The 22,944-nt window shown below is 47.8% G+C and overlaps 1 protein-coding gene across 12 annotated transcripts in view; it reads right to left on the reverse strand.

The window, feature by feature from the left end:
* Positions 1-22,944, reverse strand: part of TNS1 (tensin 1) — a 483,060-nt gene that overhangs the window by 268,050 nt on the left and 192,066 nt on the right. For 11 of the 12 annotated variants that reach the window (XM_075317053.1, XM_075317048.1, XM_075317047.1 and 8 more), the window contains exon 3: positions 14,123-14,160. In XM_075317053.1, the coding sequence (XP_075173168.1) occupies positions 14,123-14,160 (38 nt within the window). Of the gene's footprint in view, positions 1-14,122; positions 14,161-14,232; positions 14,294-22,944 lie in introns of those variants that run through there. The other variant, XM_075317058.1, reaches the window with a different exon arrangement.

The following is a 22,944-nucleotide window of genomic DNA, read 5'->3' on the forward strand; positions in this document are numbered from 1 at the left end:
AAAACAAAGGCTTAGGGGGGATCTAATCACAATGTATAAATATATGAGGGGACAGTACAGAGACCTTTCCAAAGATCTCTTTACACCTAGGCCTGCGACTGGAACAGGGGGCATCCGCTACGTCTTGAGGAAAGAAGGTTTAATCATAATCACAGACGAGGATTCTTTACTGTACGAGCAGTGAGACTATGGAGCTCTCTGCCGCATGATGTTGTAATGAGGGATTCACTACTAACATTAAGCAGAGCCTGGACGCCTTTCTTGAAAAATATAATATTACCAGTTATGTATATTAGATTTTATGACAGGGTATTGATCCAGGGAACTAGTCTGATTGCCGGATGTGGACGAAGGAAGGAAATTTTTTCCCCATTGGAGCTTATTTGACACATTGGGGTTTTTTTGCCTTCCTCTGGATCAACATGTTAGGCTACGGGTTGAACTAGATAGACTTAGAGTCTCCCTTCAACCTTAAAAACTATGAAACTATGAAACTATGATGTTCTGCAGCAGCTGAGGTGTATATTATAATATTCTACAGCAGCTGAGGTGTATATTATAATATTCTACAGCAGCTGAGGTGCATGTTTATGATGTTCTGCAGCAGCTGAGGTGTATTGCAACAGTTTGATGGTAATGTCTATCATATTCTGAAATCCACTAGCTTATATTATCTCTTTGCTTCTCCCCCATGCTTTACACTGCTGTTCTGCGTTTTCAGAATGGATCCATATATTGCATGGAGCACACATAACTCCGGCCGCCCTCCTTTGTCGGAGGAGGAGGCAGATTTCAGTTTTCTTCTGGTTTCCCATAACCATAGTGACCCTGACGTTTCTCCAGGGGGTTGCGCACATTAGCCGCCAGTGTCAGTGAGCGCAGCAGAGCCGTACATGGGCATTTACAGCTGCTAATGGCTGCCAGATGAGGAGTGCGCCCCATACATCATGAACAATCCAGCGCTGCATCCTTCAGACTGACTCCGCGTCTTCCAGGCTCCTTCTTAAGTCTTTTCCTCCCACAGGGAAAGTGACCAGAGAGTCTCATAGGACTGACACGGGCGGGTCTGGAAGGGGCGCAGCCGTCACCGCCGCATCCTGGGGCCAAGGATAGATGGTCTGTTAGGGCCCAGGGTTTACAAGTTACAAGTCTGGATGCATGGGCAGAAAATAATGAACCATGGGGGGGGCACTACTGTCATGTGGGGGCGCAGAAGGGGCACTATTACCATGTGGAGGCACAGAGGGGGCACTATTACCACATGGGGCACAGAGGGGGCATTATTACCATGTGAAGGCACAAAGTGGGCACTATTACCATGTGGGGCACAGAAGGGGCACTATTACCATGTGGGGACAATATTACCATGTGGGGACAATATTACCATGTGGGGACAATATTACCATGTGGGGGCACTATTACCATCTGGAGGCACAGAGGGGGCAATATTACCATGTGGGGCACAGAAGGGGCATTATTACCATGTGGAGGCACAAAGGGGGCACTATTACCATGTGGGGCACAGAAGGGGCACTATTACCATGTGTAGGCACAGAGGGGGCATTATTACCATGTGGGGCACAGAAGGGGCACTATTACCATGTGGAGGCACAGAGGGGGCATTATTACCATGTGGAGGCACAAAGGGGGCACTATTACCATGTGGAGGCACAGAGGGGGCATTATTACCATGTGGGGGCACTATTACCATGTGGAAGCACAGAGGGGGTACTATTACTATGTGGGGGCACTATTTCCATGTGAGGGCACAGAGGGGGCACTATTACCATGTATGGGCACAGAGTAGGCATTATTACCATGTGGGGGGAAAGAAGGGGCACTATTACTATGTGGGGAACAAAGGGGGCACTATTACCATGTGGGGGCACTATTTCCATGTGAAGGCACAGAGGGGGCACTATTTCCATGTGGGGAACAAAGGGGGCACTATTACCATGTGGGGGCACTATTACCATGTGGGGGCACTATTTCCATGTGGAGGTACAAAGGAGGCATTATTACCATGTGGGGGGACAGAGGGGGCAATATTACCATGTGGAAGTACAGAGAGGGCACTATTACCATATTGTGTACTATTACTATCTGGGGGCACAGAAGGGGCACTATCTCCATGTGAGGGCACAGAGGGGGCACTATCGCCATGTGAGGGCACAGAGGGGGCACTATCGCCATGTGGGGGCACAGAGGGGGCACTATCTCCATGTGAGGGCACAGAGGGGGCACTATCGCCATGTGGGGGCACAGAAGGGGCACTATTACCATGTGGAGGCACAGAGGGGGCACTATCACCATGTGGGGGCACTATTACAACGTAGACAACCTATTGTCATGTACAGGCAAAGAGGAAGGAAGATCACCACGTGGCAGCATAAAATGTGTATTGTGCTGATAGGGAAGAAGATTTCTGCGACGGTCGATAGTATTATTATTGTGCAGGGCTCCATGGGGGTTTGTGGCAAAGTGGGATAATGATTGCAGATAAAAGCGATGACCCCAATATATCAGAGTGTTGCATTCTGTAGAGACGTGACATGGATGGAAGAAGTCATCATGATGGTCTGGGCCAGAAGAACAGGAAAAGTGAAAATGAACGACTGATAGGAGAGAACGTCCCTGCGCGTCACTGGATACATCTGCGCTGTACAAACCTATAGTGATTAACTCCTGCTATAAAAGTATTATTTTGTGTCTGTGCCTCTCTTCCTGGATATGGCCTCTTCTTCTCGGTGAATCAATGTGGTCTTATTAGCCAAGTGGGTGTGTTCCTCACAAAGCGCTGATGGCCACACCCACTTGGCTAAATTGACTAGATGTATATAGAGGATAGAGAAGGTCATATCTAAAAAAACAAACAAACAAACATCATCTCCTGAATTCAGGAGAGCAGCGGAATTTATACCAGGCAATGAATGACATAATTATGGTAAGTGACAGGTCCTCTGTCTGTGATGTCACCTCCCGGGAGCAATGACATCACAGGGTTGTTATAGAATGATCGTTAGGAAGAAATACAGAATGGGGATCATCAGCATCCTAGTGTAACAATGGCAGAGATCTCTGCTGGACCTGTGCACAGTTTACACAGAAGCGGAGGCGGTGATGGCCGACATCCTGCGCCCGGCTGCGGAGCTGCGGTACGTGACACCGCACACGCTGCATGTGGTTGGTAAATGTCACCGGAGCCGTGTTCTGGGCAGTTGGCTCCTCCGAGGCCTCTCCTGTGTTTATCTATCTGTACAGATGACATATATAAAAGTAAAGCATTAACCTCACAGCCGGGATTTACTGCTGAATTCCTGGAAGGAGGAACTGTACAATATACATCTAACCATTGTATCAACGCTCCACAGCTACAATATTAACTGTATATTCCAGGAAAAGCTCATCTAGAATAAGGTCACACAAGGCACAAACATCAGCGTCACCTGCCACCCCGGACTGTACATACACACAATACTCCAATGCCAGGACTGTCCCTACATCACAAAATCAATCCTCACTTTGTAACATTATTTTATAGCTGACATTTAGAAGTAGTTTACAAATAATTGTACATCCTGGATTATACTCCAGAGCTGCACTCACTATTCTGCAGGTGCAGTCACTGTGTACATACATTACATTACTGATCCTGAGTTACCTCCTGTATTATACTCCAGAGCTGCACTCACTATTCTGCTGGTGCAGTCACTGTGTACATACATTACTGATCCTGAGTTACCTCCTGTATTATACTCCAGAGCTGTACTCACTATTCTGCTGGTGCAGTCACTGTGTACATACATTACTGATCCTGAGTTACCTCCTGTATTATACTCCAGAGCTGCACTCACTATTCTGCTGGTGCAGTCACTGTGTACATACATTACTGATCCTGAGTTACCTCCTGTATTATACTCCAGAGCTGCACTCTCTCTTCTGTTGATGCAGTCACTGTGTACATATATTACTGATCCTGAGTTACCTCCTATATTATACTCCACAGCTGCACTCACTATTCTGCTGGTGCAGTCACTAAGTACATACATTACTCCAGAGCTGCACTCACTATTCTGCTGATGCAGTCTCCTGTGATTGTTATATTAGGAGGTTATATTGGAGGTAATGCCTGGTCCTCTTTTTATTTGATCTTGGCTATAACTTCTTACATGTGAGTCAGTGCTGGAAAGTTTAGGCAGAATTTGGGACTGGGACCATCTGATCACAGGGTGCGACCATCCAGGAATTTCACAAGAAACCGAAATCAGGAGGCGCTGAAGACTCCTCAGACCAATGGAAACTACTTAAACTTTTTATATAAGTTGATGTAGGAGAGAACAGTGCGTCCCGTGGATCCTCGCTGCTCCGGATGAGTCACGCCCGCCTGCGTTCCGTGAATTTACAGGGTGGCGCAGTTTGGCCACGTAACGAGCCAAGTGTGTGTTCCTGGTTATGGCTCCCAGCGATGGCTATGCGCAGTGTGGTCAGGGTATGGGGGCCATGATGCCACCGAGCCCCCCAAGAAGAATGGGGGACAGGGAGGGCCCCGGAGTCGGAGCCTCTGGGTTTTCTTGGCTCGCTTTCTTTCTCCTTAATTACATTCTTTTCTTAGAACTTAAGATCCATTAGTGAAGAATCCAGCCGGGACGCAACGATGGGAAGATCTTGGAAAGTATTCACTAGTATGTGATCTGCAAGCGGCCCCAACTCCATAAAAAATGCTAATCTGGAAGAAAGCCACAGCGCACTACACACAGACGCAGCAGAGCCGAGCGTGGAAACTCCTAACGTGTGCATCATGAGCAGGACGCGTCACCTGCAGTCCTATGTAAAGCCACAGAAGACACATCATGAGCAGGAGGCGTTACCTGCAGTCCTATGTAAAGCCACAGAAGACACATCATAAGCAGGAGGCGTTACCTGCAGTCCTATGTAAAGCCACAGAAGACATATCATGAGCAAAATGCGTCACCTGCAGTCCTATGTAAAGCCACAGCAGACACATCATAGGCAGGAGGCGTTACCTGCAGTCCTATGTAAAGCCACAGAAGACATATCATGAGCAGGAGGCGTCACCTGCAGTCCTATGTAAAGCCACAGAAGACACATCATAAGCAGGAGGCGTTACCTGCAGTCCTATGTAAAGCCACAGAAGACACATCATAGGCAGGAGGCGTTACCTGCAGTCCTATGTAAAGCCACAGAAGACACGTAATGAGCAGGAGGCGTTACTTGCAGTCCTACGTAAAGCCACATAAGACACATCATGAGCAGGAGGCATTACCTGCAGTCCTATGTAAAGCCACATCATAAGTAGGAGGCGTTACCTGCAGTCCTATGTAAAGCCACAGAAGACACATCATGAGCAGGAGGTGTTACCTGCAGTCCTATGTAAAGCCACAGAAGACACATCATGAGCAGGAGGCATTACCTGCAGTCCTATGTAAAGCCACATCATGAGCACTAGGCGTTACCTGCAGTCCTATGTAAAGCCACAGAAAACACATCATGAGCAGGAGGCGTTACCTGCAGTCCTATGTAAAGCCACAGAAGACACATCATAAGTAGGAGGCGTTACCTGCAGTCCTATGTAAAGCCACAGAAGACACATCATGAGCAGGAGGCATTACCTGCAGTCCTATGTAAAGCCACATCATGAGCACTAGGCGTTACCTGCAGTCCTATCATGTAAAGCCACAGAAAACACATCATGAGCAGGAGGCGTTACCTGCAGTCCTATGTAAAGCCACAGAAGACACATCATAAGTAGGAGGCGTTACCTGCAGTCCTATGTAAAGCCACAGAAGACACATCATGAGCAGGAGGCGTTACCTGCAGTCCTATATAAAGCCACAGAAGACACATCATAAGTAGGAGGCGTTACCTGCAGTCCTATGTAAAGCCACAGAAGACACATGAGCAGGAGGCGTTACCTGCAGTCCTATGTAAAGCCACAGAAGACACATCATAAGTAGGAGGTGTTACCTGCAGTCCTATGTAAAGCCACAGAAGACACATCATGAGCAGGAGGCGTTACCTGCAGTCCTATGTAAAGCCACAGAAGACACATCATGAGCAGGAGGCATTACCTGCAGTCCTATGTAAAGCCACATCATGAGCACTAGGCGTTACCTGCAGTCCTATCATGTAAAGCCACAGAAGACACATCATGAGCAGGAGGCGTCACCTGCAGTCCTATGTAAAGCCACAGAAGACACATCATGAGCAGGAGGCGTTACCTGCAGTCCTATGTAAAGCCATATCATGAGCACTAGGCGTTACCTGCAGTCCTATCATGTAAAGCCACAGAACACACATCATGAGCAGGAGGCGTCACCTGCAGTCCTATGTAAAGCCACAGAAGACACATCATGAGCAGGAGGAGTTACCTGCAGTCCTATGTAAAGCCACAGAAGACACATCATGAGCAGGAGGCGTTACCTGCAGTCCTATGTAAAGCCACAGAAGACATCATAAGTAGGAGGCGTTACCTGCAGTCCTATGTAAAGCCACAGAAGACACATCATGAGCAGGAGGCGTTACCTGCAGTCCTATGTAAAGCCACAGAAGACACATCATGATCAGGAGGTTTTACCCACAGTCCTATGTAAAGTCATAGATGACACATTATGGTCAGTAGATTTTACCTGCAGTCCTATGTAAAGCCACAGACAACACGTCATGATGAGTAGGTTTTAAAATCAGTCCTATGTAAACTCCCAGATTACACTTCATAACCAGGATATTTTTCCTGCAATCCTATGTAAAGCCACAGACAACGCATCATAATTGGGAGATTTTACTGGCAGTCCTATGTAAAGTCACAGACCTCCATGATGCTCAGTTTTGCCTGTTCACAATCTCAACTCTGCTACATTTGTATGCTGTTCTATATTTAGGTATGATACTATTGGAGGGGGACCCCCTAACATTTATAGCCCACCCGAAGGCTATGATAAATGGTTGTCAGCTGCAGAGCGGAGGTCCTCTGACCACGTCTGGTGGCCGCGGTGGGACAGGTTGCTGTGTATGTGCCGCTCTCCGCTGACTTCTATGGGAGCTCTGTAATGGCGCTTGCTCTGAAATTTTTTGGAGCTCCTACAATGGAGCGCTGGACACAGGCAGCAGCCGGACCACCAAATGGAGACCAATTACCCCCCATTTTTGAGATAGAGATGGCTCTCAGACATAGGATCTATGCAGAGATGGGAAAACCCATCAAACATTCAGATTTCATTATGGCTCTAGTCACATCCAGAGCTGCATTCCAAATACAGCCGGCTTGTGATTAGTTGTCGGGCTGCTGGCGCCTCCTGCTGGGCTGTTTGGGTGTACATGATGGGAGGTGTAGTGCTTTCTCCAGGCTCTGTACACTACAGCTATAAGGTTTGTGTAAGTCCTCAGCTGACAGCATTCTAAGTGGCTGCAGAATACTGAGCACAGCTCCGGAGGTGTCTAGAGATTAGACAGTCTCAAAAGTTTGAGAAGTTTCTCATTAACACTGTATATGTCAATTTTATTCTAAATTCCATATAATATGTGGGGTACGAGCTTCCAAAAACAAATGTCTAATTCCAGGGGAGATTCAGTGGCGGCGTCTGACCAGGTCCTGTGTGTGCAGCCGACCCCCCCCCCCCTCCCCCTCCCAGGGGTCTCACTGTATTTTGGACCTTACAGGTTGGTGCCATTCCTGTGTAACATTCACCAGATGCCAGTAATGGCGGCGCTGAGGCTGCGGTGTCTCTCGGAGCCAGGTCGCAGGCTGTCGTGTGTCAGCAGCTCCACTGTAGGAATGCAGCTCTGGATGACGGCGCTGAGGTAAGGCTGCTCCACTGCAAACCTTGAGGAGCTCCACAAAGAAAACATCGTAACCTACTGAGACACGGGCGCAAACCCTCTGCTGTGACAGCGAGCGGCGTCCGTATGTATGAACCGCACAGCAGAGTTATACCAATGTAGCAGAGCCGGGGTAGGTCATCTGTAAATCACACAAAATCACATGAAAAGTGCTGCAACTTTCTAATGTACTTCATCTCTCTATTCTTCACCATTTCAAGACTTCTGCCGGCTGTCAGTGAATGGAGACATCCAGAGACCAAAACCCTGCGCAGAGGTAAGACCAAGGTGTCCAGGGGACGACGGAAAGATGTCACTGTTCCAATGTGCGGGCGGCAACAAGACCGTGACGAGCGTTCGGCAAAAATCCAAACCTGTTGGCTTTTTGGTTGCAATCACGTGACTTTACCTCCATGGATGTGAATGGAAGTTGGGTGCTGACAAGTATTCTTGTTTTTTAAGGCAACGACAGAAATTCTTTGCCAAAAATATTTGGGCGACCGTCAGTAAGAACGTCCACATTGCAGATAGGTCTCATGTGAGTCGCAGTCAGACTATGTGCGCACGTTGCATAATTTCATGCGTTTACGCTGCATATTGCACTAAAACGTAAACGCCTGCGTCCCCAGCACAATCTATGAAGATTGTGCATAATGCATCCGCATGTTGCGTTTGAGAGCGCAGCGATTTGCATGCAGAAATTTTGATCCAAATCACTGCGCTCAAAAAAGCAGCATGTCACTTATTCCCTGTTCTTTGGATGCTGCTCCCGCTCTGTCTATGGTGGAGGCAGCATCCCGAGCGCATGAAATCGCATCTATTCTGCAGACACTGCATCCATTACACACGGTTTCTGCAGCGATTTGAAGTGCACATGCACTGCTAAATCGCTGCAGATTTTTCAGCATGGACACTACGCAACGTGCGCACATAGCCTCACACACAAGCTACACTCACTGACGTCTGCAAGGGCAAATTCACAGGCAACCTGAAAGCCAACAGGTTTGTAGATTTGGCTGCAGGTCACATTAAAGGGCCCCGACATCTGATCCATGGGGCCCGATTCTTGCAGCATTATCAGGCACCGTCTGTGTGATCCCAGCCAGGTAAGACGGACTCTCAATGATGTGACAAGGTACAAGCCGCTGGGACTGCTCTGCACTGGAGACTCATCGGTCAGGAGGGTCTCTCCGCCCGCTGCCCTGGACGGACAGGTCTACCCGCGCACAAAGGAAAGGGCCTGTGCGGCTCTGTACACTGCTTGGGGTATGCGTCCATGATCTGGAAACACTGGGTCCTGGATGCAGCATGTCCTTTCCTGCGGAGCCCCGAGTGTCGATAGCAGGAATACCACAGCTGTCAATGCCCACGATCAGGGTTCGGGCCGCTGCAGACTCTTTGTTCTCCCTGTGCAGAATCCGCCCCGCAGGTCAGTTTACACTGCGGGAAATCAAGCACAGTGGCCAGGAGATCTCTATAAACCCTATCCACTGTGCTTGTGCTGTACAACGCAGCGAAAACACCCTGCGTCCAAAACGCTGCAAACCCTGATCGTGTGCACGGACCCTAAGACCTTGTGCCCACGTTGCTTTTTTCATGCTTTTTTTCCTTGCTTCTTTTAATCAATAAAAGCAAGTAAAATGCATCCCAGAAAATCCTATGAGAATCCTGCCTTGCTGTGCACACGCTGCTTCTTTTTTCCTTGCAGTTTTTGTTGCTGAAAAAAGAAGCAGCGTGTCAATCGTTTCTGCTGTTTTTTCTGCATTTTCCCTATCTCAAAAGATAAGAAGCATAAAAACGCGCTTTTTTCAGCAGCTTTTTTTCCTGACAAAACATCCAGAAAAATATCTGCTCAAAACTGAAAATGTGATACAATTGTATCCAGTTTAAGACCTGACAGTTTGCTACAAAGTTGCACTAAACGTAAAAATATCAGTGCACTCCCTTATTTATCTCACAGACGATAAAGCTGTCCTCAGCTTAAAGTGAACCTGAACACTCCCCTGTGCCCCCCACACTGCTTCCCCTGTGCCCCCCAAACTGCCCCATGTGTTTATTCTTATGTGATCCCCCCGCCTTTTAATAATTCCCCTTGCTCAGAGAAGTGATTGCAGTAAATGGCAAAAAAAGAATGTGACAATCTGTTCCGATATGCTAATTACACTCAGACTAGTCGAGGGGTTGTTGGATTCCTGCAGACTAGTCGTTGCAAGAATCATGTTACTGCACCCCTGTGGGTGTTATAATATGACTTACAAGAGCCGGTGTCACCGCCAGTATCCTGGTGCATGCGCACGGCTTTCATTATGTCAGGTCAGTGCGCAGTGAAGCCGGGGACGCACACCCGCAGGTTCTCCGTGCACCGGCGTGAAATTCTGAAAGTTGCGAGCCAGACGCACAGGGAGCCGGCGGTGACGCACGTCTCCATCCTTTTCCATAAATCCACGACTTTTTTCTTTTTCGTGTTGCACGTTCGATGATGAGGAGTTTATCAGATTATATACGTAGTAACGCAGGGTAACGCCCCGAGGGGAATCTGATAAATCTGAGGTCACATGTGCACTAATGAGACGAAAAAGCCAAGAATTGAGAATGTATTTTGGAAAAGCCCAGATGCCAACATTTCCGATGGGGACCATAAACATGGAAAAGACTAATTTTCTATAATGCCCCCTCCTTCCTCATCATTCAGAGCTGATGCCATAAAATCACTTCCCCTCCCCCATAGCACCGTCTTCCTTTTATTCCGCAATCTCTCACATTGACCCATTGGTGCTCCAGAAAAAAAGGACGAGGCATCAAACAAGCGCAGAGCGCCTGCGCAGAACTCTGCAGACACTTCTCATTTCAGGATTGAGTGGTCGGACGCTCTGAAGTGACCGGATGACAGATGGACAGGAATGCAGAATCTGGACCAATGCATCATTGCCAGCACAGCGCAGCACATGAGTCTACGGCTGAGAATCATGAGGAGGGGTCGGGGGTCACGCTAAATTAAACATTAATAATGAGGCCGCAGGTCGAGTGTACGTCCTGGAGGTCTGGGGAAAGTGTTGAAAGGAGAAGTGTCAGCTCTTCTGCTACACAGGATTTAATGCCCTGTGTGTCCAACCTCACCGAGAACTCACTTGTAGGTGAAGAGTGTTAGATTGGAGGATTATTCAGTTCTGGGGTAAAGAGGGCGACGTCTCCTGCGATACAGCGGCCATATTGTCTGCCGCCCACTCGAGGAAAAGAGCTGATCAACAGAAGTAGCAACTACAAAGTAATGAAAAACGTCTAGGTAAAATCTACTTGTGACGCTGCAAGTTCAGAGCTCAGCCTGTCCTGTGTGTGCCGCCCTCCGCTCTTATACAAAATGCTCCGCCGGGGTCAGATTCCTCTCCGGGGGCCCCGAGCGTCTCTCCTGGAGAAGGCTAGCAAGAAGGAGGGGAACAACACATACAGCCAAGGCCGAAAGTGTTGGCTTCATTGAAATTGTTCCGAAAAATGAAGTATTTCTCCTAGAAAATCATTGCAATTACACAATTTGTTATACACATGTTTATTTCTTTGTGTGTATTGGAACAACACAAAAAAAAAAAGAGAAAAAAGTCAAATTGGACAGAATTTCACACAAAACCCTGAACATGATTTGGGAAAAATGTTGACACCTTTCCAAAATTGTGGGTAAACAACTTTGTTTCCAGCATGTGATGCTCATTCAGACTCCCATGTGGCAAATAACAGGTGTGGGCAATATGAAAATCACAGCTGAAACCAGATAAAAAGGGGAGAAGTTGACTCCATCTTTGCATTGTGTGTCTGTGTGTGCCACACTAAGCATGGAGAATAGAAAGAGGAGAACGGTGTGAGGACTGGAGAACCAAAATTGGTGAAAAATATCAACAATCTCTAGGTTATAAGTCTCCAGAGATCTTGATGTTCCTTTGTCCACAGTGCACAACATAATCAAGAAGTTTACAACCCATGGCACTGTAGCTCATCTCGCAGGACAGCAGAGAAAAACTGATGAAAGATTAATACAGGATAGTCTGGATGGTGGATTAGAACCAATCAAGGTCCAGAGTAATTCAAACCATCCTGCAGCTCAGGGGGCATCAGTGTCAGCGAGAACTATCCGTCCACATCAATGACATGAAAAGCTATGGAGGAGACCCAGGAAACCCCACTGCTCACACAGAGACATAAAAAATCAAAAATGTACGTGAGTAACCAAAATCCTTCTGGGAAAGTGTCTTGTGGACAGAGGAGGCCAAGATAGAGCCTTATGGTAAAGCACATTATTCTGTTTACAAAAATCAGAATGAAGCCTACAAAGTAAAGACTACAGCACCTACAGTCACACATGATGGAGGTCACAGATGTTTGGGTTGTTTTGCTGCCTCTGGCACTGGGTGCGGTGACTGTGTGCAAGACATCATGAAATCTGAAGATTACAGAGGATTCTGGGTGGCAATGTAGATCCCAGTGTCAGAAAGCCGGGTATAGTCCTAGGTCAGGGGTCTCCAGCAGGACAATGTCCCCAAACACTTCAAGAAGCCCCAGAAATGGATGGAAACAAAGCCCTGGAGAGATCTGAAGAGGCCGCAATGAGTCCAGATCTAAACCCCATTGACACCTGTGGAGAGATCTGAAAATTGGGAGAGGAGAGGAGAGAGAAGAGGAGAGGAGAGAGAAGAGGAGAGGAGAGAGGAGAGAGGAGAGGAAAGGAGAGAGAAGAGGAGAGAAGAGAGAAGAGGAGAGAAGAGAGAAGAGGAGAGGAGAGAGAAGAGGAGAGGAGAGAGAAGAGGAGAGAAGAGGAGAGGAGAGAAGAGGAGAGGAGAGGAGATGAGAGGAGAGAAGAGGAGAGGAGAGGAGAGGAGATGAGAGGAGAGAAGAGGAGATGAGAGGAGAGGAGAGGAGAGAAGAGAAGAGGGGAGAAGAGGAGAGAAGAGGAGAGGAGAGAAGAGGACAGAGAAGAGGAGAGGAGAGAAGAGGAGAGGAGAGAAGAGGAGAGGAGAGAAGAGGAGAGGAGAGAAGAGGAGAGAAGAGGAGAGAAGAGGAGAGAAGAGGAGAGGAGAGGAGAGTAGAGAAGACACCTTCAGATATGAGAGACCTGGAGACATTTATAAAGAAGAGTCAGAGATTCCAGGTGAGAGGAGGAAGAAGCTGTGGACGGGGACAGGAGGCTACTGATGGAAGGGATTTATTCCAAAGGGTAAAACCAAATATTAAGAGGAGGGGACAACAATTGTGTCTGGACAGTTTTGGGGATTTTTGTGACATTTATGTCCAATTTGTCTTTATTTCTCAGTTTTTTGTGTTGTTCTAATACTCACAAAGGAAATAAACCTGTGTACAAGAAAACGTGTAACTGCAATAATAATCTGGGAGAAACATTTCATTTTCTGGAACCATTTCAAGGGTGTCAACACTTTTGGTCATGATGGTAACTCTGGGATTAGGGATTTTTGCTGTCTGCACCCATGGAGCACGTGCTGCACATATACCTGCACAGGAGCTGTATACACAACATGAGAGGCAATTTTGAATATAATCTTCAAATGTGATTGACACTTTATAGAAGAAAAAAACAGATGGTCGTGAATTTTCATTTTTTCTCTTCAAATGGGCAAAAAAAGGACCATCGTCTAATACAAGCTCCGACCCATTTTCTGACCTGTTGCCTCTGGAGCTGCAGGTTCAGAGCTCAATGGACGCTACTTGTGAAGCTGATCCTGCTCTTTCCTTCTCTCAATGGGAATCTGTCACCAGCTTTTTGCTCCTCCATCTGAGAGCAGCACAATGTAGGGGCAGAGACCCTGATTCCAGTGATGTGTCATGTCCAGGGCTGCTTGCTGTCATTTTGATAAAATCTCTCTTTTATCTGCTGCAGGTCTAGCAGTTCTCTGAATGCTGAGCTCTGTATAGCTCTGCCCATATCACGGATTTGCAGCTTTTTGCATACACTGTGCATAGGCAGAAAGTTACCAATCAGTGGTGGGGTTTTGGGAAGGATTTGGCAGCAAAATTACTACTCCTCTAGTGATAATCTCCAGGTGATAAAACAGTGATTATATAAAAACTACAGCAAGCAGCCCAGTGAGTGACAATCAGGGTCTCTGCCGCTACGTTATGCGGCTTTCAGATTGTGACAGATTTGGGTTAGTAATAGATTCTATTTGCCGGAGAAGTGGAGCAGAGCAACAACAACATGTCACATACAATAAACCCGCCATAAGTGACGGAGTCGTTCTGTCCCGGCCTCCGTGCGCCGCTCATACAGTAATAACAGGGCTCTTACCTTGGCTTCACACTTGCGGTGACATGACAGTCTGCAGACTGAAAGAGAAGAATGCAAGATGTAAAAGCGTCTCCACAAAATATGAATATTGAGTGCATGCTGCCCCTCACCTCGTGCCCTCAGCGGTCCCTGCGGGGGGCGCTGCAGACATCGGCGCACATCACTTCCATTATACAGTAAGAGGGAATCTTCAGGCTCAGACACCGGGGGCCTCACATCTCCAAATTAGACAAAATGTGAAAACAAACAAGCTCCATAATCCCTACCACGCGCCCCAGGAATCCGGCATCAGAGATTTTGGGAAAGGAAACAAATCCGTGTCCTTTCCTGAATTATTAGGACACGACTGCGCACAATAATCACTGCCCCATATACAACATGTACAACAGGCAGCAGCGCAGTGTAACACAACAGCCATATACAACAGGCAGCAGCGCAGTGTAACACAACAGCCATATACAACAGGCAGCAGCGCAGTGTAACACAACAGCCATATACAACAGGCAGCAGCGCAGTGTAACACAAGAGCCATATACAACAGGCAGCAGCGCAGTGTAACACAGCCATATACAACAGGCAGCAGCGCAGTGTAACACAAGAGCCATGTACAACAGGCAGCAGCGCAGTGTAACACAAGAGCCATATACAACAGGCAGCAGCGCAGTGTAACACAAGAGCCATATACAACAGGCAGCAGCGCAGTGTAACACAAGAGCCATATACAACAGGCAGCAGCGCAGTGTAACACAGCCATATACAACAGGCAGCAGCGCAGTGTAACACAGCCATATACAACAGGCAGCAGCGCAGTGTAACACATGAGCCATATACAACAGGCAGTAGCATACAGTGTAACACAAGAGCCATATACAACAGACAGCAGCGCAGTGTAACACAAGAGGCATATACAACAGGCAGCAGCGCAGTGTAACACAAGAGCCATATACAACAGGCAGCAGCGCAGTGTAACACAGCCATATACAACAGGCAGCAGCGCAGTGTAACACAGCCATATACAACAGGCAGCAGCGCAGTGTAACACAGCCATATACAACAGGCAGCAGCATACAGTGTAACACAAGAGCCATATACAACAGACAGCAGCGCAGTGTAACACAAGAGCCATATACAACAGGCAGCAGCGCAGTGTAACACAGCCATATACAACAGGCAGCAGCGCAGTGTAACACAGCCATATACAACAGGCAGCAGCGCAGTGTAACACAGCCATATACAACAGGCAGCAGCATACAGTGTAACACAAGAGCCATATACAACAGGCAGCAGCATACAGTGTAACACAAGAGCCATATACAACAGACAGCAGCGCAGTGTAACACAAGAGCCATATACAACAGGCAGCAGCGCAGTGTAACACAAGAGCCATATACAACAGGCAGCAGCGCAGTGTAACACAAGAGCCATATACAACAGGCAGCAGCGCAGTGTAACACAAGAGCCATATACAACAGGCAGCAGCGCAGTGTAACACAAGAGCCATATACAACAGGCAGCAGCGCAGTGTAACACAAGAGCCATATACAACAGGCAGCAGCGCAGTGTAACACAAGAGCCATATACAACAGGCAGCAGCGCAGTGTAACACAAGAGCCATATACAACAGGCAGCAGCGCAGTGTAACACAAGAGCCATATACAACAGGCAGCAGCGCAGTGTAACACAAGAGCCATATACAACAGGCAGCAGCGCAGTGTAACACAAGAGCCACATACAACAGGCAGCAGCGCAGTGTAACACAGCCATATACAACAGGCAGCAGCGCAGTGTAACACATGAGCCATATACAACAGTCAGCAGCACAGTGTAACACAAGAGCCATATACAACAGGCAGCAGCGCAGTGTAACACAAGAGCCATATACAACAGGCAGCAGCGCAGTGTAACACAGCCATATACAACAGGCAGCAGCACAGTGTAACACAAGAGCCATATACAACAGGCAGCAGCGCAGTGTAACACAAGAGCCATATACAACAGGCAGCAGCGCAGTGTAACACAAGAGCCATATACAACAGGCAGCAGCGCAGTGTAACACATAACCTATATACAACAGGCAGCAGCGCAGTGTAACACATGAGCCATATACAACAGGCAGCAGCGCAGTGTAACACATGAGCCATATACAACAGGCAGCAGCGCAGTGTAACACATGAGCCATATACAACAGGCAGCAGTGCAGTGTAACACATGAGCCATATACAACAGGCAGCAGCGCAGTGTAACACAAGAGCCATATACAACAGGCGGCAGCGCAGTGTAACACAAGAGCCATATACAACAGGCAGCAGCACACAGTGTAACACATGAGCCATATACAACAGGCAGCCGCGCAGTGTAACACAAGAGCCATATACAACAGGCAGCAGCGCAGTGTAACACAAGAGCCATATACAACAGGCAGCAGCGCAGTGTAACACAAGAGCCATATACAACAGGCAGCAGCGCAGTGTAACACAGCCATATACAACAGGCAGCAGCACAGTGTAACACATGAGCCATATACAACAGGCAGCAGCGCAGTGTAACACAAGAGCCATATACAACAGGCAACAGCGCAGTGTAACACAAGAGCCATATACAACAGGCAGCAGCGCAGTGTAACACAGCCATATACAACAGGCAGCAGCGAAGTGTAACACAGCCATATACAACAGGCAGCAGCGCAGTATAACACAGCCATATACAACAGGCAGCAGCGCAGTGTAACACAAGAGCCATATACAACAGGCAGCAGCGTAGTGTAACACGAGCCATATACAACAGGCAGCAGCGCAGTGTAACACAAGAGCCATATACAACAGGCAGCAGCGCAGTGTAACACAAGAGCCATATACAACAGGCAGCAGCGCAGTGTAACACAAGAGCCATATACAACTAGCAGCAGCGCAGTGTAACACATGAGCTATATACAACAGGCAGCAGTGTACAGTGTAACACATGAGCCATATACAACAGGAATCAGTGTACAGTGTAACACATGAGCCATATACAACAGGCAGCAGCGCAGTGTAACACAGCCATATACAACAGGCAGCAGCGCAGTGTAACACAGCCATATACAACAGGCAGCAGTGTACAGTGTAACACATGAGCCAAATACAACAGGCAGCAGTGTACAGTGTAACACATGAGCCAAATACAACAGGCAGCAGCGCAGTGTAACACATGAGCCATAAACAATAGGCAGCAGCGCAGTGTAACACAGCCATATACAACAGGCAGCAGTGTACAGTGTAACACATGAGCCATATACAACAGGCAGCAGCGCAGTGTAACACAGCCATATACAACAGGCAGCAGCGCAGTGTAACACAGCCATATACAACAGGCAGCAGCGCAGTGTAACACATGAGCCATATACAACAGGCAGCAGCGCAGTGTAACACAAGAGTCATATACAACAGGCAGCAGCGCAGTGTAACACATGAGCCATACACAACAGCCAGCAGCGCAGTGTAACACAAGAGCCATATACAACAGGCAGCAGCGCAGTGTAACACATGAGCCATACACAACAGCCAGCAGCGCAGTGTAACACATGAGCCATATACAACAGGCAGCAGCGCAGTGTAACACAAGAGCCATATACAACAGGCAGCAGCGCAGTGTAACACATGAGCCATATACAACAGGCAGCAGCACACAGTGTAACACATGAGCCATATACAACAGGCAGCAGCGCAGTGTAACACAAGAGCCATATACAACAGGCAGCAGCGCAGTGTAACACAAGAGCCATATACAACAGGCAGCAGCGCAGTGTAACACAAGAGCCATATACAACAGGCAGCAGCGCAGTGTAACACAGCCATATACAACAGGCAGCAGCGCAGTGTAACACATGAGCCATATACAACAGGCAGCAGCGCAGTGTAACACATGAGCCATATACAACAGGCAGCAGCGCACAGTGTAACACAGCCATATACAACAGGCAGCAGCACATAGTGTAACACATGAGCCATATACAACAGGCAGCAGCGCAGTGTAACACATGAGCCATATACAACAGGCAGCAGCGTACAGTGTAACACATGAGCCATATACAACAGGCAGCAGCACAGTGTAACACATGAGCCATATACAACAGGCAGCAGCGTACAGTGTAACACATGAGCCATATACAACAGGCAGCAGCACACAGTGTAACACATGAGCCATATACAACAGGCAGCAGCGTACAGTGTAACACATGAGCCATATACAACAGGCAGCAGCGTACAGTGTAACACATGAGCCATATACAACAGGCAGCAGCGCAGTGTAGCACATGAGCCATATACAACAGGCAGCAGCGTACAGTGTAACACATGAGCCATATACAACAGGCAGCAGCGTACAGTGTAACACATGAGCCATATACAACAGGCAGCAGCGCACAGTGTAACACATGAGCCATATACAACAGGCAGCAGCGCACAGTGTAACACATGAGCCATATACAACAGGCAGCAGCGCACAGTGTAACACAAGAGCCATATACAACAGGCAGCAGCACACAGTGTAACACATAAGCCATATACAACAGGCAGCAGCGCAGTGTAACACATAAGCGATATACAACAGGCATCAGAGTATAGTGTAACACATGAGCCATATACAACAGGCAGCAGCGCAGTGTAACACATGAGCCATATACAACAGGCAGCAGCACACAGTGTAACACATGAGCCATATACAACAGGCAGCAGCGCAGTGTAACACAAGAGCCATATACAACAGGCAGCAGCGCAGTGTAACACAAGAGGCATATACAACAGGCAGCAGCGCAGTGTAACACAAGAGCCATATACAACAGGCAGCAGCGCAGTGTAACACAGCCATATACAACAGGCAGCAGCGCAGTGTAACACATGAGCCATATACAACAGGCAGCAGCGCAGTGTAACACAAGAGCCATATACAACAGGCAGCAGCGCAGTATAACACAGCCATATACAACAGGCAGCAGCGCAGTGTAACACAAGAGCCATATACAACAGGCAGCAGCGCAGTGTAACACATGAGCCATATACAACAGGCAGCAGCGCACAGTGTAACACAGCCATATACAACAGGCAGCAGCACATAGTGTAACACATGAGCCATATACAACAGGCAGCAGCGCAGTGTAACACATGAGCCATATACAACAGGCAGCAGCGCAGTGTAGCACATGAGCCATATACAACAGGCAGCAGCGTACAGTGTAACACATGAGCCATATACAACAGGCAGCAGCGTACAGTGTAACACATGAGCCATATACAACAGGCAGCAGCGCACAGTGTAACACATGAGCCATATACAACAGGCAGCAGCGCACAGTGTAACACATGAGCCATATACAACAGGCAGCAGCGCACAGTGTAACACAAGAGCCATATACAACAGGCAGCAGCACACAGTGTAACACATAAGCCATATACAACAGGCAGCAGCGCAGTGTAACACATAAGCGATATACAACAGGCATCAGAGTATAGTGTAACACATGAGCCATATACAACAGGCAGCAGCGCAGTGTAACACATGAGCCATATACAACAGGCAGCAGCACAGTGTAACACATGAGCCATATACAACAGGCAGCAGCGCAGTGTAGCACATGAGCCATATACAACAGTCAGCAGCGCAGTGTAACACATGAGCCATATACAACAGTCAGCAGCGCAGTGTAACACATGAGCCATATACAATAGGCAGCAGCGGCGTGTAACACATGAGCCATATACAACAGGCAGCAGCGCACAGTGTAACACATGAGCCATATACAACAGGCAGCAGCGTACAGTGTAACACATGAGCCATATACAACAGGCAGCAGCGTACAGTGTAACACATGAGCCATATACAACAGGCAGCAGCACAGTGTAACACATGAGCCATATACAACAGGCAGCAGCACAGTGTAACACAAGAGCCATATACAACAGGCAGCAGCGCAGTGTAACACATGAGCCATATACAACAGGCAGCAGCGTACAGTGTAACACATGAGCCATATACAACAGGCAGCAGCGTACAGTGTAACACATGAGCCATATACAACAGGCAGCAGCGCACAGTGTAACACATGAGCCATATACAACAGGCAGCAGCGCACAGTGTAACACATGAGCCATATACAACAGGCAGCAGCGCACAGTGTAACACAAGAGCCATATACAACAGGCAGCAGCACACAGTGTAACACATAAGCCATATACAACAGGCAGCAGCGCAGTGTAACACATAAGCGATATACAACAGGCATCAGAGTATAGTGTAACACATGAGCCATATACAACAGGCAGCAGCGCAGTGTAACACATGAGCCATATACAACAGGCAGCAGCACACAGTGTAACACATGAGCCATATACAACAGGCAGCAGCACACAGTGTAACACATAAGCCATATACAACAGGCAGCAGCGCAGTGTAACACATAAGCGATATACAACAGGCATCAGAGTATAGTGTAACACATGAGCCATATACAACAGGCAGCAGCGCAGTGTAGCACATGAGCCATATACAACAGGCAGCAGCGTACAGTGTAACACATGAGCCATATACAACAGGCAGCAGCGTACAGTGTAACACATGAGCCATATACAACAGGCAGCAGCGCACAGTGTAACACATGAGCCATATACAACAGGCAGCAGCGCACAGTGTAACACATGAGCCATATACAACAGGCAGCAGCGCACAGTGTAACACAAGAGCCATATACAACAGGCAGCAGCACACAGTGTAACACATAAGCCATATACAACAGGCAGCAGCGCAGTGTAACACATAAGCGATATACAACAGGCATCAGAGTATAGTGTAACACATGAGCCATATACAACAGGCAGCAGCGCAGTGTAACACATGAGCCATATACAACAGGCAGCAGCGCAGTGTAACACATGAGCCATATACAACAGGCAGCAGCACACAGTGTAACACATGAGCCATATACAACAGGCAGCAGCGCAGTGTAACACAAGAGCCATATACAACAGGCAGCAGCGCAGTGTAACACAAGAGGCATATACAACAGGCAGCAGCGTACAGTGTAACACATGAGCCATATACAACAGGCAGCAGCGCACAGTGTAACACATGAGCCATATACAACAGGCAGCAGCGCACAGTGTAACACATGAGCCATATACAACAGGCAGCAGCGCACAGTGTAACACAAGAGCCATATACAACAGGCAGCAGCACACAGTGTAACACATAAGCCATATACAACAGGCAGCAGCGCAGTGTAACACATAAGCGATATACAACAGGCATCAGAGTATAGTGTAACACATGAGCCATATACAACAGGCAGCAGCGCAGTGTAACACAAGAGCCATATACAACAGGCAGCAGCGCAGTGTAACACATAACCTATATACAACAGGCAGCAGCATACAGTGTAACACATGAGCCATATACAACAGGCAGCAGCGTACAGTGTAACACATAAGCCATATACAACAGGCAGCAGCGCAGTGTAACACATGAGCCATATACAACAGGCAGCAGCGCAGTGTAACACATGAGCCATATACAACAGGCAGCAGCATACAGTGTAACACATGAGCCATATACAACAGGCAGCAGCGTACAGTGTAACACATAAGCCATATACAACAGTCAGCAGCGCAGTGTAACACATGAGCCATATACAACAGGCAGCAGCATACAGTGTAACACATGAGCCATATACAACAGGCAGCAGCGTACAGTGTAACACATGAGCCATATACAACAGGCAGCAGCGCAGTGTAACACATGAGCCATATACAACAGGCAGCAGCATACAGTGTAACACATAAGCCATATACAACAGGCAGCAGCACAGTGTAACACATGAGCCATATACAACAGGCAGCAGCACAGTGTAACACATAAGCCATATACAACAGTCAGCAGCGCAGTGTAGCACATGAGCCATATACAACAGGCAGCAGCGCAGTGTAACACATGAGCCATATACAACAGGCAGCAGCATACAGTGTAACACATGAGCCATATAAAACAGGCAGCAGCGTACAGTGTAACACATAAGCCATATACAACAGGCAGCAGCGCAGTGTAACACATGAGCCATATACAACAGGCAGCAGCATACAGTGTAACACATAAGCCATATACAACAGGCAGCAGCACAGTGTAACACATGAGCCATATACAACAGGCAGCAGCACAGTGTAACACATAAGCCATATACAACAGTCAGCAGCGCAGTGTAGCACATGAGCCATATACAACAGGCAGCAGCGCAGTGTAACACATGAGCCATATACAACAGGCAGCAGCATACAGTGTAACACATGAGCCATATACAACAGGCAGCAGCGTACAGTGTAACACATAAGCAATATACAACAGGCAGCAGCGCAGTGTAACACATGAGCCATATACAACAGGCAGCAGCGCAGTATAACACAAGAGCCATATACAACAGGCAGCAGCGTACAGTGTAACACATGAGCCATATACAACAGGCAGCAGTGTACAGTGTAACACATGAGCCATATACAACAGGCAGCAGTGTACAGTGTAACACATGAGCCATATACAACAGCCAGCAGCGCAGTGTAACACATGAGCCATAAACAAATACCCCGGACTCTGTACACAGCGGCATTACAGTCCTGGAGATTCCACCCCATCACACATAATATACACAGGAGATTCTCATCCCATCACACATAGTATACACAGGAGATTCTCATCCCATCACACATAATATACAGGAGATTCTCATCCCATCATACATAATACACAGGAGATTCTCATCCCATCACACAATACACAGGAGATTCTCATCCCATCACACATAGTAT

Source organism: Anomaloglossus baeobatrachus, chromosome 7 (assembly GCF_048569485.1).
Source record: "Anomaloglossus baeobatrachus isolate aAnoBae1 chromosome 7, aAnoBae1.hap1, whole genome shotgun sequence".
Classification (NCBI taxonomy): domain Eukaryota; kingdom Metazoa; phylum Chordata; class Amphibia; order Anura; family Aromobatidae; genus Anomaloglossus; species Anomaloglossus baeobatrachus.